At 54.3% G+C, this 16,630-nt stretch overlaps 7 protein-coding genes across 7 annotated transcripts; 3 read left to right on the top strand and 4 right to left on the bottom strand.

Annotated features, from left to right (window-relative positions):
- Positions 1-70: 70 nt before the first annotated feature.
- On the bottom strand, positions 71-1,240 carry J4E79_004489 (uncharacterized protein; the record flags this gene model as incomplete). The annotated part of the gene is made up of 2 exons (XM_049353374.1): positions 71-832; positions 950-1,240. 2 exons carry the CDS (start codon positions 1,238-1,240, stop codon positions 71-73), a joined length of 1,053 nt encoding a protein of 350 aa, XP_049211822.1.
- A 1,248-nt stretch (positions 1,241-2,488) lies between these two features.
- Positions 2,489-3,983, bottom strand: OLE1_1 (stearoyl-CoA 9-desaturase; the record flags this gene model as incomplete). The annotated part of the gene is made up of 2 exons (XM_049353373.1): positions 2,489-3,748; positions 3,801-3,983. The coding sequence occupies 2 exons, from the start codon at positions 3,981-3,983 to the stop codon at positions 2,489-2,491; spliced, it is 1,443 nt and encodes a 480-aa protein (XP_049211821.1).
- Positions 3,984-6,701: 2,718 nt separating this feature from the next.
- On the top strand, positions 6,702-8,583 carry J4E79_004487 (uncharacterized protein; the record flags this gene model as incomplete). The annotated part of the gene is made up of 3 exons (XM_049353372.1): positions 6,702-6,787; positions 6,835-7,970; positions 8,033-8,583. 3 exons carry the CDS (start codon positions 6,702-6,704, stop codon positions 8,581-8,583), a joined length of 1,773 nt encoding a protein of 590 aa, XP_049211820.1.
- Positions 8,584-10,613: 2,030 nt separating this feature from the next.
- Positions 10,614-12,869, top strand: J4E79_004486 (uncharacterized protein; the record flags this gene model as incomplete). The annotated part of the gene is made up of 4 exons (XM_049353371.1): positions 10,614-11,085; positions 11,138-11,533; positions 11,582-12,714; positions 12,777-12,869. 4 exons carry the CDS (start codon positions 10,614-10,616, stop codon positions 12,867-12,869), a joined length of 2,094 nt encoding a protein of 697 aa, XP_049211819.1.
- Positions 12,870-13,273: 404 nt separating this feature from the next.
- Positions 13,274-14,353, bottom strand: J4E79_004485 (uncharacterized protein; the record flags this gene model as incomplete). Its single annotated transcript, XM_049353370.1, has 2 exons — positions 13,274-14,134; positions 14,189-14,353. 2 exons carry the CDS (start codon positions 14,351-14,353, stop codon positions 13,274-13,276), a joined length of 1,026 nt encoding a protein of 341 aa, XP_049211818.1.
- Positions 14,354-14,609: 256 nt separating this feature from the next.
- Positions 14,610-15,289, top strand: RPS11A (ribosomal 40S subunit protein S11A; the record flags this gene model as incomplete). Its single annotated transcript, XM_049353369.1, has 4 exons — positions 14,610-14,626; positions 14,679-14,709; positions 14,768-14,972; positions 15,063-15,289. 4 exons carry the CDS (start codon positions 14,610-14,612, stop codon positions 15,287-15,289), a joined length of 480 nt encoding a protein of 159 aa, XP_049211817.1.
- A 423-nt stretch (positions 15,290-15,712) lies between these two features.
- Positions 15,713-16,228, bottom strand: J4E79_004483 (uncharacterized protein; the record flags this gene model as incomplete). Its single annotated transcript, XM_049353368.1, has 2 exons — positions 15,713-16,087; positions 16,166-16,228. 2 exons carry the CDS (start codon positions 16,226-16,228, stop codon positions 15,713-15,715), a joined length of 438 nt encoding a protein of 145 aa, XP_049211816.1.
- Between the last annotated feature and the right edge of the window lie 402 nt (positions 16,229-16,630).

Below are 16,630 nucleotides of genomic sequence, written 5' to 3'. Positions count from 1 at the left end.
ATGTGTAGTACATGTGCTTCGGAAATGCAAGGGCCTGCATGCGCTCGGTACGGAATCTGAGTACCGGAGCTCAACGTCCATAGCCGGCCCAGGCGTGCCCCTCTCTGTCTGGCTCCATGTATTGCATAGTAGCACACCAAGGCCTCTCATCAGCCGTATAAGAACGAAGTGGTAAGTCGTATGCCATGCGGCAACCCACGACTGTCATCTTCTTCTCTTCAGCTGCCGTTCCGCTGCTACCATCATCAAGAGCATTGAGACTCTCGGGACCAGGCATATCCTCCCCAAAAACAGGAACCATGATGACTTCCTCCTGTGTCTGAGCACATAAAGCAGGCCAGACAACAACCCCTGCCTCCCACGACTGTATCCAGATCTCATCCTTCTTGTTCACCACATCGCCCCACGCTTGCTTGCTCAGGTTTGCGCTCGTCACCATTGCCCAGTCGATAGTCTTGTGCTCTTCGTCACTGAAACGTATGTATGTTTTGATATGTGGCGCCGCAGAGCCACGACGCGCTTCCTGTCTTGCTGCACCGTTCGAGGACGAAGAAGACGCGTGACTCCAGTGGCATAGCATCGGATGCATATACTCCAGTTGTTTCTGCTGCTGCGCTGATTGGAGTTTCCAATGAATTGACCCACCAGATGCGTAGCCGTCAAGAGAACCCCGGATTTCCTCTGGAGTTGGGAAGATGACACTGTACTTAGGAGTTCGCGACTTTCCTACGTTGGACTCACGTTTGGCGAAGAAAGATGAGGCTTGCGTCGAGGAGGGTGACTGTTCACCGGAGTTGGCTACCGCTGTTGCCGAATGGGATGCAAGCACTGACTGGAAGTTCGAGAGCCATGTGGGCGCCGCACCCAGTGTCGCTATAGAGGAGATTTGCGTCACGATATGAGGGCGCACAGAGTCTCTGGATCCTGTAACAGGAACAGTAGAAAGCACCTCCCTCAATCCTAGCCACCCGAAGGAGGTTACCGAAGGGCTAACTGCAGCGGGCTTCTGTCGTGATGGCGCACTTCCAATGAACGCGGCTCTGATACTTGAGAAATCATAGTCCCGAAGTTGCGTAGTCAGTCCTCTCAATCGTTTCTCGTATGCACTCAAATATCGGAGGATATCAACTTTGAAGCGCTCGCCGCTCCCAATAGGGTGAACTTGAGGAGAGTCTGGCTGGGATGGCGTTGCTTGAACCAAAACAGGTAACAAAGGCGACTTCCATACTGCTTGAGTCATGTTGGCCCAGTCGCGATAAATCATATTAGCTGTATGGATAATGATTTGTGCAGTGTCATCATGGCGAAAGAGGATAAGCATCTTCGTGTGGTGAGTTCCGAACGGATCCGGAATGTAGGCGCTCAGAAGCTCGATATTCGGATACCGCTCCGCTGTTTCCTGGATCATTGTCAACTCCTATCAACACTGTGCGGGCAAGAGTATTCACGAGTAGGGCGATCCTATTACCATCATCCCGCTTCCAGAAACCATGCACGATCTTGACTTTGATCATGTCTCTCACATCGCTGTCGAAGTGCTGCCTGAATATGGTTAGCATCAGGACTCGAGCCGGGAGCTGCGTTTAGTCTCGGCGATAGCTACGGGACTTACATGACAAAGTCTAAATCGAACAGAAAGTTAAAGTTCCAGCATTCCTTAATCAACGGATCACCGAGCAAGTCCGACAAGCACACAGCATCGACATTCTGATGTGCCGGCAGCTTCTCGATTTTCGTCAGCTGTATTGGCGAAGGGCAATATCGTGGTTCCCCAGTCCTGTCGCTATCATGATGTGGTGTAGCTGGTTTGGCTGGTCCCGACGCCAATGCTGGTTTCGGTACTCCATCGAAACTCCAAGTCGGCGTAAATGACGGTGGCTCGGGGCTTTTGCGCCGCGGTAATGGTGGGCTGATTGGCTTGTTGAGTCCTGCATGATGGTCGGACTTCGTGACTTCTCTGCTCGGGGAGTCGTCATCAAGCTTGCGGCGTTTTGATGGCGGGGCATCGCTAGGTTGTTGGGACGCCATTACGGTCACGGCGCGATGACGGCAATGCAGTCGCGATCAATCGTAGCTCGGCGCTGTGTAGAGTTGGGTGTCAGGAATCGCGTTGCATCTTGTTGACACGGCGGAGGCACGGTCCACTTGACCATAGCAGGCAGTCACTGGTGTCAAATAGATCAGGAAAGAACACATAGCTGTGGTAAGGAAACATCGATAACGATCAGACATCACAAAAGAGCAGTCACGACAGCAAATGATGGAATGTGAAGTGTAAATGGATATCATTCTTGATTTAGACCGTGAAGCTCACTTTTCAAAGCTTGTGCTCATCAAAGGCTACAAACATACGCCGTCTAATAGTGTTTGAGCATCGTCTCGATGATGCTTGCTAGCGAACGCTGTGAAATGAAAACATAATTATGCCTACACAAAACGAAAAGGCATCCCAAACGCCGGGCATCGCTAAATGAAAATGAAGAATACTCTAGGCCGCGCTGGCGCTGAGCATAGGTTGTGCGACCTTGGTAACTTGGTTACCCGCCCGGATTATTGGGTTGCCTTGTTCGTCCTTGACGATGTTGACCTCCTTGTTCTCCTTCTGGGCACGCTTCCAGATCTCAACCTCGCATCCACCGCGGATGACACCGACCCTCATTGTAGAGAGCAGGTTGTGGGCGGCGTTGGAGTGGAAGTAGACACCACCGTTGAACATGGCGGTAGCGTCCTTGCCGATGCCGCTCTTGATGAGGGTCTTGCCACCGGGGTGCTCGTTGATGAAGTCGGTGACGTCGTGGACAACACCGGCGACAGCGATCAGACCGCGACCGTTCTTAGCCTGCTCAACGTAGTCGTCCCACTCGATGACGGGAAGCTGCTCAAGAGGAACACCCCAGTCGAGCTTGGCGCGCTTCTGGTCAATCTTCTTCTGTAGCTGCTGGACGCGACCCTTCTCGATCTCGTTGGCACGGAACTGCTTGAGGTTGGAGGCGAGGCCGAGCTTGCTCCACAGCCAGATGGACCACTTGGTGGGGTCGTACTGGTGCCACTCGATAGCGTTACGGTAGTCGGAGGGGAACTCGTGGTGGAAGTTGTGGTAGCCCTCACCGAGAGTGACAAGGGCGGTGATGACGTGGTCCCTGGGGCTGTTGCGGTCGTCGAAGGGCTGGTCGCCGAGCCAGTGGGCAAGGGAGTTGACGCAGAAGGTAGCCTGCTGGACGAAGAAAATGCGGAGGATACCGGCGTAGATGAAGCCACCCTTCCAGTCGTTCCAGAGGAGACCAGCGACAGCCGAAGGGAAGATCAAACCCATGAAGATGACGACCTTGATGTAGTGCTTGTGCTGCCAAACGACGACGGGGTCCTCGTTCAAGTCGGTGATGTCGGTGCGGCCGATGCGCTTGGGGTTCTGCTTCATGACCATCCAGCCAAGATGGCTGTAGAGAAGACCCTTGCGGACGCTGTAGGGGTCCTTGTTGGTGTCGGTGTAGCGGTGGTGGGCACGGTGGTCGCGGCTCCACCAGCGGATGGAGCCCTCAACAGCACCGCCGCCAACGAGGGCGAGGAAGACGCTCAGTGGGAGGGAGGCGTTGTAGGACTTGTGTGCCCAGAGACGATGGTAGCCGGCGGTGATGCCGAGACCAGTCCAGAAGTAGTACACGACGGCCCAGAGGGCGGTCTGCCATTTGAGAGGGGTCCAGAAAGCCGCGACGCAGCCGGCGAGAGGGATGCCGATGATGAAGGTAACCTGATCCAGTGTTAGCCAATGGCTCTGATTTGGGGGGCAAGAGCAAACCTACGTTGAGCCAGTTGACGTGCTTGTACCAGTTGGCCTTGGTGATGGGTGTTTCGGTGATGTGTGGCTTCTTAGGGTCGTACTTGGGGTTGCGGTTCGGCTCCGAGGTGCTCGCCATGGGAGACGGCTGCTTGACGTATTCGGGGTCGACGGCCATCATGCCGGCGGTAGGCTGGTGGGAAGGCATGGTGAGGAGGTGGGTAGGGTGGTTGTAGGTAAAGCGAGGGCGGTCGAAGAAATTCGACGGGAAGCAACTAGCGGCTCAAAAAAGTTGAGCTCCGGTCAGCCTCCGGTGTGAGTACAAAGCTCCAGCAACGATGGAAAGCTTCACCACGATCAAGTGAATGACGGGGTAGAAGATGTGAGGGAAGGAGCAGTGGAGGGAGGATGAGGGGAGGCAGAGACAGCGGGCGGCCGAGCGTGTTAATAAGGCGGCGGGACAGTCTTGAATCCCAACACTCTGCGGGCGTGTAAGCGAAAGACTGGGACCTTGCATTGTCGCTCGAGATCCAGCAATCGCCGCAACTTTGGTCATAGCCAGCCTAGCGCGCCGCACTAACCGCTGTCTCAGGGTCCCGCACAGGACGAGGGACGGCGCTGGCTGCAACAGCGCGAGAAAATTTCGGGCCTAACTGGCACGTCGTGCTGATCTCGGCATCGAGACAGTCGCTGGGTGGCGGTGCGCGCGCAGACGTGCAGAATATCCAGCAATCCCAGGCCGCCACCTTCCCCAGATTCTGATTAATCCCACACGCCGCGGCCCTATTTCCTACACATCGCCCGCCTGCTGCTTCTAGCCGCGACATCGCGAAGACGATCGCAAAGAGCGGTCTGGTGCAGACGACCGGCAGCGCGAGCCGGCGAGAAGGATGCCTCACTGCCCAGGCGGGCATAGAACCTCACGCCGTGGTGAGGCCACACGTCTCGTCATCGCTAGCTCGCTAGCTGTCCTCTCCGCTTGCTGCCCCGCTGGGCCACGCCTGCAGTGCAGTCGCCCAAGTGGAAGGGTGAGCCGGATGCAGGCGCGACACCACGTTCGTTGGGAAACTGTTGATATCGCTCTGCATCCGCCCTACCCAAGTCTTCTGCAGCCTTACGTAGGCGGCCGCTCGCCTACCCCAAGTGTCTGGAAAGCATGGCCGCGACGACATGTTTCACGCAGTGGCAAAGTGCTCGGCTTGGATGCCCAGTGGGTCTCAGACGTCCATGACTTTTTCGATGGCGCTTGTGCTTGGAGAAAATCGTCAGTGCTTCACAACGTTGTGGAAACCGTGAAGGGTCTTCTTCCGCTGGCGCAAATTCCCCGGCACGCTCCAAGCTCGGGTGCTGGGTGCTGGTGCGCCATCGCAAGCTCTGCTCGATTGGGAAACGGCCCTCCTCAACACCTGCTCTGCCTGTCTCCAGCCCATACAGACACATGTCCATATCAGTCAAGACGCGCGCCCACCATCGCGACGTCGATAGCATGCAACAGCCTACGAATCAACGTGCGGTTGTTCACCTCGGCTCCCGGAATCTCTTGCGTCACACCCGCTGCACTCTTCGTGTGGTCTCATTCTCATGCCACAAGGTCAACGGTCGTCCCAACGTCCTAACGGGTAGGGCTGAAGGCAAACTGCTGGCGTGCGCTCAAGCTATGACGAGCCATTCTTGCAAAAGCTGGTTGCGGCACCCTGGCTGCGTAGCCCTCGTTGACCCTTGCCAAGGCGCAGTCGGTGGCAGAACTTGCACTGCGTTTCGTCGATGGGATGACTGCTCCTTCGTTGATTTCTACATCCTACCACGTCGGCACAGTACATGTTTTTCCATCTAGCAGTGCTTTCATGTTCTGTCATCTGCAACCGAAACACGATCAGCCAGAGACCAACTCTTGAGACTTACAAAAACCAGAAATTCTACCTAGAACGTACTCACTTGCTCTACACAAGGAAGTACAATGACCTACGATGGTACTGTACATAGTTGCTGGAATTGTGAATTGGAAAGCTGTGGAGGGAATCAACGTAGTCCTGCGCAGTCTCTCTTGGTAGGTCTCAGCGAGGCTCCGATCACCGGCTGCTGCCAACCAGAACACCAAGTCGCCCAGCATGGACGCGCTCAGCACCGCTGCATCGGTAACCGGCGAACAGGATCTTCTGACAGCAATCGGACTCAGATCTAGATGCACATTCCTCCAGTACAGTGTGGGAGGCCTCTCCTGCAATATCTCCCATCCTCTATCGTCGGAGTGGTCCGCCCGCCAAGTGGACACATTCGCCCAACAGCCAATCACCGTTTTCCTACCTATCAGTACAGGCGATCGTTTTAGCACATACGCGGGTGTCGCCCCTCTGCCACTGCGAAATGCGCGCCGTAGCGACGAATCTGCCGTGGAGAAGAGTAATTATTTGCGGCGGCTCACGACTATCTTCGGCCAGCTCCAATCTTTGGCGGTCCGTGAGTGGCCTTGGATTCGGGGCTAAGACGTTGTGGATGAACAATTGTGTATCGTGAAGGTTGGTGCAGGAGATAATACTCTTTCTCCACATGTTCTATATAGATGAGGAAGTAGCTCGTTGGGTTCACGCCGTCACTCTACTGCACAGCGACTAACGTTCCCACTCGAACTAAGATCCGCCATCTTCACGTCACTTCCCCGCATATCGAACTTCAAGACCACCATCCGAGCATTTCAAGAGCCTGTCATCGGTAGCGCCTTACACTGCACGCGACAGCCCTTAGTCGACCAAGAGGCACGTCTGATCCTGCGACTGGCCGTACAACTGGGTATCTTCAGCCACCTCGCCAATCTTATCAAGATCTTCCTTATCGGAGGTTGAACCGCCGAATACAAAGATCCGGCTCAATCTCGACATCTCTGCTTCTGTTCGGACACGCGCATCCGGATTGCAGTCTCTGAGCAGCCATGGCAGACATGATCGGTCCCGACCATACGCCAAAGCGAAGCTTTGGAGAGCAAGCAAGACGCGCCATCAAGGCCTTTACAACCAAGTACGATCTTTTGTCACAATCAAAATCTTATCTAACATAGTCAACAGAGATGGTCTGGTTGGTACTTATGACTACGCCTTTCTGTTCCGTCCAAACCTGCCATTCATGAAGAAGGAGCGAAGAGCTGCACCCTTCTTCGGTCTCCATGACCGTATGCCAGTGCTACTAGCTCTTCTCCTCGGATTTCAACACGCACTCGCCATGTTAGCAGGTGTCATAACACCGCCCATAATCCTTTCCAATGCCGCCCATCTAAGTTCGGAAGAGCAACGCTACCTCGTCTCCACTTCGCTCGTAGTTTGCGGAATCCTGTCCTCGATTCAGATCACGCGCTTCCATATCTGGAAGACCCCCTACTATATCGGAACCGGCCTGATTTCCGTCGTCGGAACTTCTTTTGCGACTATTCCCGTGGCGACCGGTGCCCTCAGCCAGATGTACGCGACCGGATTTTGCCCGACTGCTGCGGATGGCACAAGACTCCCTTGCCCGGACGGCTACGGAGCTATCCTCGGTACGTGCGCTGTATGCGCTTTGCTCGAAATCGGCATGTCCTTCACCAGTCCGCGTATCCTTAAGAAGGTCTTCCCGCCCCTGGTTACCGGTCCAACTGTACTGCTCATTGGTGTTCATCTCATCGAAACTGGACTTCAAAACTGGGCTGGTGGCTCGGGTGATTGCCAATCTCGTCCCGAAACTGGACTCTTTCAGCTGTGCCCCAACATCAATGCACCGCGCCCTCTTCCCTGGGGTAGCGCTGAGTTCATCGGTCTCGGTTTCAGTGTCTTCATCACCATCATCATCTGCGAGCGTTTTGGCGCGCCTATCATGAAGTCTACCGCTGTCGTCGTTGGACTCCTGGTCGGATGCATCATCGCAGGCGCAACAGGCTACTTTGACAAGTCCACCATCGATGTCGCACCGGCTGTATCCTTTATCTGGGTCCACACATTCAAGCTCTCTGTATACGGACCAATAGTGCTCCCTCTGTTAGCAGTCTACATGGTCGTCGCTATGGAGGCCATTGGTGATATCACCGCTACCTGCGATGTTTCGCGCCTTGAAGTCGACGGCGAGATGTTCGATTCCCGAATTCAAGGTGGTGTCCTCGCAGATGGCTTGAACGGCATGATTGCAGCTCTGTGCACCATCACTCCCATGTCCACCTTCGCCCAGAACAACGGTAAGACCCCGATGTACGAACTGCATGTGAGACAAGTACTGACTTCGTACCCCTCTCTTTAGGTGTCATTGCTCTGACGCGCTGTGCGAACCGAAAGGCCGGCTACGCTTGCTGCTTCTGGCTCATTATCATGGGCATCTTCGCCAAGTTTGCGGCGGCCCTTGTTGCCATTCCCTCAGCAGTTCTCGGTGGAATGACAACCTTCCTCTTCAGCGCCGTCGCTGTTAGCGGTATCAGAATCATCAGCACGATGTCTTTCACTCGCCGCAACCGATTTATCCTCACTGCAGGATTCACCCTGGGCTTTGGCGCTACCATGGTCCCAGACTGGTTTGATCACGTCTTCACTTACGATGGACCGAACCACGCACTTCAGGGCTTCTACAACGCTATCATCCTAATCCTCGAGACAGGTTTCGCTGTTGTTGCTTTCATCAACGTTGTACTTAACCTTGTCCTACCAGAGGAGATTGAGGACGAAGAGACACCGGAGTTGACTGCGAATGAAGTCGACGAGCCAGCGGACAAGGAAGAGTGGGCCAGGGTCAAGAAGGGAGCCACTGATGTTGAGGGACGACCAAGTTCGGATATTGAGCCTAGCAAGGCTGCTTGAGCGCAGTTTGATGCATGGTTTTGAGTTTTACGAAAAGCGAATTTCATACTGGATGAATGTCTCGGCGTTATAGTCTTCTTATATTTTACATTACGAAGTCATTTCTTCCTTCTCACCAATTGCCACCCTCGTGCTGCAGCCCAAGATGGTAGTAGTCATCTTACGACACCGATATGCACCACAAAACCACTGCCCTCTCTCAATCCCTCACCCAGCATCCTATCAGGCACCTGCCAGACGTGAAAATACCGATGAAAACTTTTCAACCAAGTTTCAAAGACCTCGGGACTGCGCAGCTGCTGCGCAATAAGACAAAGTGTTGGTTCATCCTTGTCATTCTTCAACCTACATATTGCAGCACATGTCGTATTGAGCGGCTCGATCAGAGCTTCATTGTAGACACAATCGCACGATAAGATCATGTCCACGGGGTTGAGACGAGAAGTTGCATCCGTCTCCCAATCTAGTTGCAGTGTTGTGATGCGATCGCCACCACTTCCTTCTTCTCCCTTCATCTGACCCTGCTGTTTCTTACTTCCTCTCCCACTCTTTCTTTTTGCCGGTATGACGGTATCGAGGTTCTCGGCGATATTCTGCCGTAGCAGTTTAAGCACATAGTCCTGGTCGGTGGCTGTGTAGCTTGCGACTAGGGGACCTAAGCAGAGTGCGACGATACCGGATACGCCTGCGCCGAGCTCGAGGATGCTGGAGCTGGGTGTGAGAAGAGAGGATGTGAAGAGGAAATTTGTGGGGGAGGCGATCCATGTTGCGAACAACGGGGTGACTTTCCACACTACTGTTTAGGCGTTAGTTGGCGGGAGCGGAGCGGAGTATGGCATGTAGAGCGTGATAGTGCTCATTGCAATGAATTTGGTCGGCTATCTACTAGTCCTGTATGGCCAACCCAGGCCACTATAGCTGAGATGCTATTGTAGGAGCCCGCATGAGAGGTCAAATTCAACTGAAATGGGGAACGTAGGGGGCAACGCGCGACCCCGGAGAAAATTATGGCAAACACAGAACTACTTACCGGCACCGGTCGTCCCTTCTTTACGACTGGAAGTCAGCAGACCTCTTGAGTGGTGAATGACCAGATCATGGCCCGCCACGCTGAGATCTAGAGTTGCCGCCGGCTCATCGATGAAACCAAGAGACTGAGAAGGAATATCTTGCGAAAAGACAACGAAGGCTTCTGCGTGATTTGATGAGTAACCTATCGATGATGACTTGTTTGCAGTCTTGCGACATGTTCCACATTGGGCGTACGCGAGAGCGAATCGCAACGACACAGCGATATGTTGAGCCGAGGACCAGCATGAGGGTGTGATTCGATGAGTACATTTGTGTACTCCAGGGCGTTTTACACACCTTCTTCAGGGTCCAGGATGGGCCCCGTTGCCAGAATCTCCGTGAGACTCCGCATCTTGGCAACGCTCAGGCGACAGCGGCCTGCGATTATCCGCTCGATCCTTGCACCTGCGTTAAGGTTGGCAACGGAGCGAAAGCGTCAAAAGGAGACAGCTGCGCGTCTTGGAAGAGTGTCCGGACTCCTTGGCCAGCTGCAGGCCGACTCCACTGCGTCTCACGACGACGTGAGGTCGAGCAGGTTTCCAACGCGAAGAATACGTCGACAGGACACGAGGGCGGGAGGCTGAGACGACCTGGCAGAGCTTGCGATGTGTGCTGCGCTGTCGATCTTCAGTCGCATCTCGTTCGACAGAAAAGAAGTGGAGCAGCGGCTGGCCCCAGGTGCCCAGAGCTTGCGGTGGCTGAGTGAGGTCATCAAGAAGCTCGGCCACCCCAGCCAGGTCGTCGATTTAGCGACCGGGAAAGCATAACAAGCGCATAAGCTCCCAACACACCAACCTCATCACATCCGCCGTTCCCCGCTGGCGACGACACACTCTCCATATACCCTCTCGCTGCTTTTTGCACTTTTTGTGATACCCTTTGCCCTATACCCCTACACATACCCACCCCCATCACACACGGTCGTCACTCTGGACAGCGCCCACCCCAGAGCCGCCAAGATGCCGCAAGACCTCAAGAAGCTGATGCCCCAGGCCAAGAACCACCGGGCGGGGCCCTACACGTGCGAAGCTGCGAATGCAGAGAAGATCGAGGGCGAGACGGTGCCGCGTCGTAACCTGGCCGCGAAAGACGGTCTGGTACTGAAGCCCCACGACAACGTAGAGACATTGTACGACGTGCTGCGACACGCAGCCGCCAAGTACGGCAATGCAAAGGCAGTCGGTGCGCGTCGCATCGTCAACATACATGAGGAGACCAAGAAGGTCAAAAAGATGGTCGATGGCAAGGAGCAGGAAGTCGACAAGAAGTGGCAGTACTTCGAGCTCAGCCCGTACAAGTACAAGAGCTTCGTCGAGTTTGAGAAGATGGCGCTCGCAGTAGGCTCGGGCCTGAAGTCGCTGGGCTTCAACCCGCAAGACAGGCTCCACCTGTTCGCCGCCACGAGCATGCAATGGCTGGCGTCCGCACACGGTAAGCAGTCGCGTGTATCCGTACAAGAGGCAATAACTCATCATGCTTGCAGGTGCCATCTCCCAGTCTATGGCCATTGTTACCGCATACGACACGCTCGGAGAAGAGGGTCTCAGGCATTCTATGCTTCAGACCAACGCAAAGGTCATGTTCACCGATCCTGAGCTGCTACCCAAGCTCGTCAACCCAATGAAGGAGGCCAAGGACGTCCAGGTCGTCGTATACTGCACCAAGAACGACCCCAAGCAGAAGGACATTGATACCCTTACCCAGGCGCACCCGCACTTGAAGGTTATGAGCTTCGACGAGCTGGTCAAGTTGGGCGAGGAGAGCCCTGCGGAGCCTATCCCGCCCAAGGCCGACGATCTGGCCTGCATCATGTACACGTCTGGATCTACAGGCACCCCCAAGGGAGTCATGATCAAGCACCGCAACGTCATCGCTGCTAGTAAGTCTTCTGCTACGAGCATGCAAACAAAGTACTGACCTCTTTCAGTTGCTGGTGTCGATGTTATTGTAGGCAAGTACCTCGGACCGGGCGACGTTCTCATCACCTACCTCCCCGCCGCGCATATCCTCGAGTTCGTATTCGAGAACGCTGTGCTCTACTGGGGTGGTACCATGGGCTACGGAACCATCAGGACGCTCTCGGACCAGTCCGTGCGCAACTGCGCTGGTGATATCCGTGAGCTGAAGCCAACGGTCATGGTCGGTGTACCGCAGGTGTGGGAGACCATCAAGAAGGGCATCGTCAACAAGGTTGAGGCGGGAGGCGCTGTTAAGAGCAACATGTTCTGGGGAGCGTTCGCCGCCAAGGGCTTCCTCCTTGGTTCTGGCCTGCCAGGTAGTGGTATTCTCGATGCCATTGTCTTCAACAAGGTCAAGGAAGCCACCGGAGGTAGACTTCGAATCTGCTTGAACGGTGGTGGACCCATCTCAAAGGAGACGCAGCGCTTCATCTCCATTGCCATTACACCCATGATCAGCGGATACGGTCTGACCGAAACCTGCGCCATGGGTGCACTTATGGACCCCTTGGCCTGGAACGAGCACGCCCTCGGCGAGATGCCTGCTTCAATCGAGATGAAGCTTGTCGACTTCGCGGATGCCGGCTACTTCTCCACCAACAACCCGCCTCAGGGAGAAATCTGGATCCGTGGCGGTGGTGTAGTAGACGGTTACCTGGACATGCCCGAGGAGACCAAGGAGGCCTTCACCGACGACGGATGGTTCAAGACTGGTGACGTTGGAGAGTTCAACGCCAACGGTGAAGTCCGCATCATTGACCGCAAGAAGAACTTGGTTAAGACACTTGCTGGAGAGTACATTGCGCTCGAGAAGCTCGAGTCTGTCTACCGCTCCGCACCCATTGTCGCAAACATCTGCGTTTACGCTGCAGAAGATCGCCAGAAGCCTGTCGCGATCATCGTGCCCACCGAACCGCAACTGAAGAAGATTGCCGCCGCGGAGGGTGTCCAGGGTGATCACCTCGAGGAACTTGTTCACGACAAGAAGATCAATTCTGCTGTGCTCAAGCAATTGCAGCAGGCTGGCCAAAAGGGCGGTCTGGCTGGATTCGAGATGATTGAGGGTGTTGTGCTAGCAGACGAGGAGTGGACACCACAAAACGTAAGTACCTTTCCAAGGTTGTAACATGGAAGAAAGTCTACAGAGTGCTGACATCACAACAGGGCCTCACCACTGCCGCACAGAAGCTCAACCGCAAAGGTATCTTGAAGCAGTACCAGAAGGAAGTCGACCAGGCCTACGGCAAGTCGTCTTAAAAACGTGTTGTCAGAAGCAAAAAGTTGAAGGGCACTGAACGTGATCCTTGAACAACATGCTTGGCATCGTTGCAAATTTCCTATGACTATATGAATTAAGTTGGCGGAATATCCTCTTCATTAGTATGGAGAAAGCTATGTAGTGATATCCTTGTTGCTATAGCACGGCGCAGGGGTCTTAGTTAAATGCTTATTCTGTGTGAATCTTGATCCCAGAAATTTGTCTCTATACATGTTGATAGATCGCGAAAAAGTTATTCCCTTGCGCATTTAGACATTGCGTCGATGTGCAGTGGAGCTCGACGAAAGCACCCACTCCCATGCTGCTCCGCAGCGTCTCACGTGGTTGAGATCCGAGTTGACTCGTTATGTGGTTCAGAAGACAGGTCCACCAAGCGGATAGCTTACTGCTTCTTAGCGTCCCTCTCAGCCTTTCGCAGGGCACGCTTCCGGATGCTCTCGTGCATGCCCCTGTTCACCTTGACAACAGTATCCGAGCGCTCACCCAAGAAGCGCGAAAGGAACCAGTGCATGAGTCCGTGGCTCCAGTACGGTGTGCTCGTGAAAGCTACGCCTTGTGCACCTCCACTCCTTCCAATCTTGCTTAGTGTAGCGTTTACGAATTGCTTGGGGTTCGGAACGAGTGCAGACGTCTTGCGGATCTTGGACATGGCCGTGGTGACGAGGTGAGACTGGACACATTGGACGTATACGCCGTGGGGCTCGAGTTCGGAAGCCAGCGCGGTGGACCATTGTTGTAGGAAAGCCTTGCTGCCGGAGTAGGTCGCGAGGAGAGGTGTAGGGAAGAAGCCGCCAAAGGAGGCCATGGTGAGGACGAGTCCACGCTTGCGAGACACCATCCCGGGGGTGACGAGCTGTGTGACACGGAGAGTAGCCATGCAGTTGATCATGATGATGTCGTTCATCTCCTGCTTGGGTGTCTCGACGAATGGTACTGGAATGCTGTGGCTCAAGCCAACATTGTTGACTAGTATGCTGACGTCGAGACCGTCAATGAGCTTCTTCATATTGTTGTAGTCGGCATCTTTGTTCTGCGCAAAGTCCATAGCCAGCGTCTTGACGGCGATCTTAGGGCCATACTTGGACGTGATGTCGGCGGAGAGGGAGTCGAGCTTCGATTGCGTACGCGAAACGAGGATGAGGTTGTAACCCTTGGCCGCGAGGGAGAGGGCGAACTCCTTGCCAATGCCGTCAGAGGCACCAGTTATGAGGGCCCAGGTGCCGCGGGGTCCGAATGTGCTGAGCTGGTGGGGGTTAGAGATATCCGGGAGGAGTCAAGAATGCTTGGAGGGGCATACAGATTTACCTGGCAGTACAAACAAGCTGAGAAGAACTCGAATAGTGCTAATGACAGGTGCTGCGAAAGATGCAACGCCTACGAGCAGGAAGCCATAGACAGCAGCCTGCACGAACGAGTTGCTTGCGTCGATGTGAACACCGAACGGCTCGAGTATGCCTGCCATGGAGAGCAAATATGGGAGCGGCCAGAGATTGGGTTGGTAAAGCTAAGGAGCAGTTGCAAGCGGATGCAGCATTGAAGTTCGCATGCTCCGTTAGCCCTCGCGACAATCTCGCGGCTTCGCTCTGGGCCCTGCCGAGGCTGGCCACTAGGGTCGCGCTAGTCCTCGGCACCGGAGGAACCTTTCTCCACACAAGCGATCGAATATTGCGATCCTAGAGCAACACCGAAAGCTCGACAATACCACCCGACCCGCAACCATGGCGACCGAACTCACGTACGTTGTGCGATACTGCGAATACTCTCGACAAATACTGATTGCGAAATAGTGTCCAGTCGGAGCGCGCTTTCCAGAAGCAGGTACTACACGCCCATTTCGCGAGCCCCCAGCACGTCCGATACTAATGCGATGCGATAGCCTCACATCTTCCTCAACCACAAGGTCGGCGGACCCCGCAAGAACACCCGCGCCAGGAGATGGTACAAGGACGTTGGTCTGGGCTTCCGTACGCCCAAGACCGCCATTGAGGGTACCTACATCGACAAGAAGTGCCCATTCACCGGCATGGTCTCCATCCGTGGCCGTATCCTTACCGGAACTGTCATGTCCACCAAGATGCACCGTACGTGTTAGCCCAATTCTCGGAGCGCGTACACCAGGCCGCAACAGAAATATCAGAAAGAAATGGGCAGCAAGAACTAACGAATTACAGGCACCTTGATCATCCGCCGTGAATACCTTCACTTCATCCCCAAGTACTCCCGTTACGAGAAGCGCCACAAGAACCTCGCCGCACACGTCTCCCCCGCTTTCCGTGTCGAGCCCGGTGACCAGGTCGTCGTTGGCCAGTGCAGGCCCCTCTCCAAGACCGTCCGCTTCAACGTCCTCCGTGTCCTCCCCCGAAAGGGAAAGGCTGCTAAGCAGTTCAACAAGTTCTAAGTGCATAGAAAAGGGATGGTGTAACGGTTCATGATCAGCAACGGAAAGAAACTTGGTTGAGGCGGAGTGTGACGGCTTTCAATATAGTCGTCAAAATTCGGCATCAAGGATTGAGGTATCGGAGTCCCATGGGCCATGTATGTTTCTTCAGCTACGATCAATGAAAGTCCTCGAGTGGTCAAACAAGCCCCGAGGCGGGTCAAAAGTCCATTGTTGTTCATGCTGCAGCGTGATGGATCTTGGTACATGTCTTTGCATTGGGAACCCTGGCGATTAGTGTCTGCATCACATCACGTCTTCCTGCACTATGACATGTTCTTGGTTCAAGTCGCGAGAAAGATCAACGCATGAACGCGTCTCTGTACACATTAACATTACATCACTACCTCTATTTCGATCCCCGACATTTCCCAGCCCCCCACGCTAGGCCTTGACGTAGAAATCCCACTGCATCCACATCCAGATCAAACTTGAAGTTGCGACTATCACCGGTCCAGCCAATGGTTTGCCCCATCTTGTAGTTCCATACACAAACCATTCACTCATGAAGTGTCCCCAGGCTATAGCATAAGTCCACAAAGCCAATTGATAGAAGCTTGGATTGTTGATGTTGTATGCGGCGTAAAGTCGAACCATGCCCGTCAAGAAAGTCCATGTTCCGAATGTGCGCGACGAGAGAGCGGTTACGTGTTTCGGCGTGGTAGGAGGCGGATCAATTGCTGTAGGGTTGTAGACGCGCGAAGTGAAGGAGAGCGTGGCGTAGCATTGCAGGCTGTTGCCAACAGAGACTATGGCGACCTGTAAGAATTGTTAGTTTGTGTTACGATGAGAGACTGCATGGAAATGACAATCGCAAGCGCGGAGAACAGGACATACAAATAGAAGCCATTTGGGCAGTAAGCCTTCCGCTTGAGGAAGATAGGATTGTAGCGCGTCCATAATGGCGAGCAATTGGTTGCTTGATCAGTGAGTAGAGTCGTCGACGCGTGCGCACGTCGAGTGTTGTATTTGGCAAATGTTCGGCCTTCTGTAGAACCAGCGGCATCTAAGGGTCTTGGCCTGTGCTCGTGGCGGAGGTATGCCTGGCATCATACCTCTGCCCATGGCATAGACCTATTACAACAGCATAACAGGAAACGCAGCTTATACCTTTAGCGTCTGATTATAACTGACATTTTTGGTGCAAGGGCGATGATCGTAGACGTGATGATGAGGTGGTTGTTCCTAAGAGGCTAACCAAAGGTGTACGACGTGCCTCCCATGTTAGGTCAGCTGTGTGACAGTAGCTGAATACAATGAGGTCACCAGAAGCAGTAACGACGCGAGATAAGACCATGCACT

Source organism: Alternaria viburni (genome assembly GCF_023758015.1).
Source record: "Alternaria viburni strain BMP 2772 chromosome Unknown scaffold_8, whole genome shotgun sequence".
Taxonomy (NCBI): Eukaryota; Fungi; Ascomycota; class Dothideomycetes; order Pleosporales; family Pleosporaceae; genus Alternaria; species Alternaria viburni.
The sequence above is the reverse complement of the archived record's forward strand: the minus strand, read 5'-3'. Positions and strand labels throughout refer to the sequence as shown.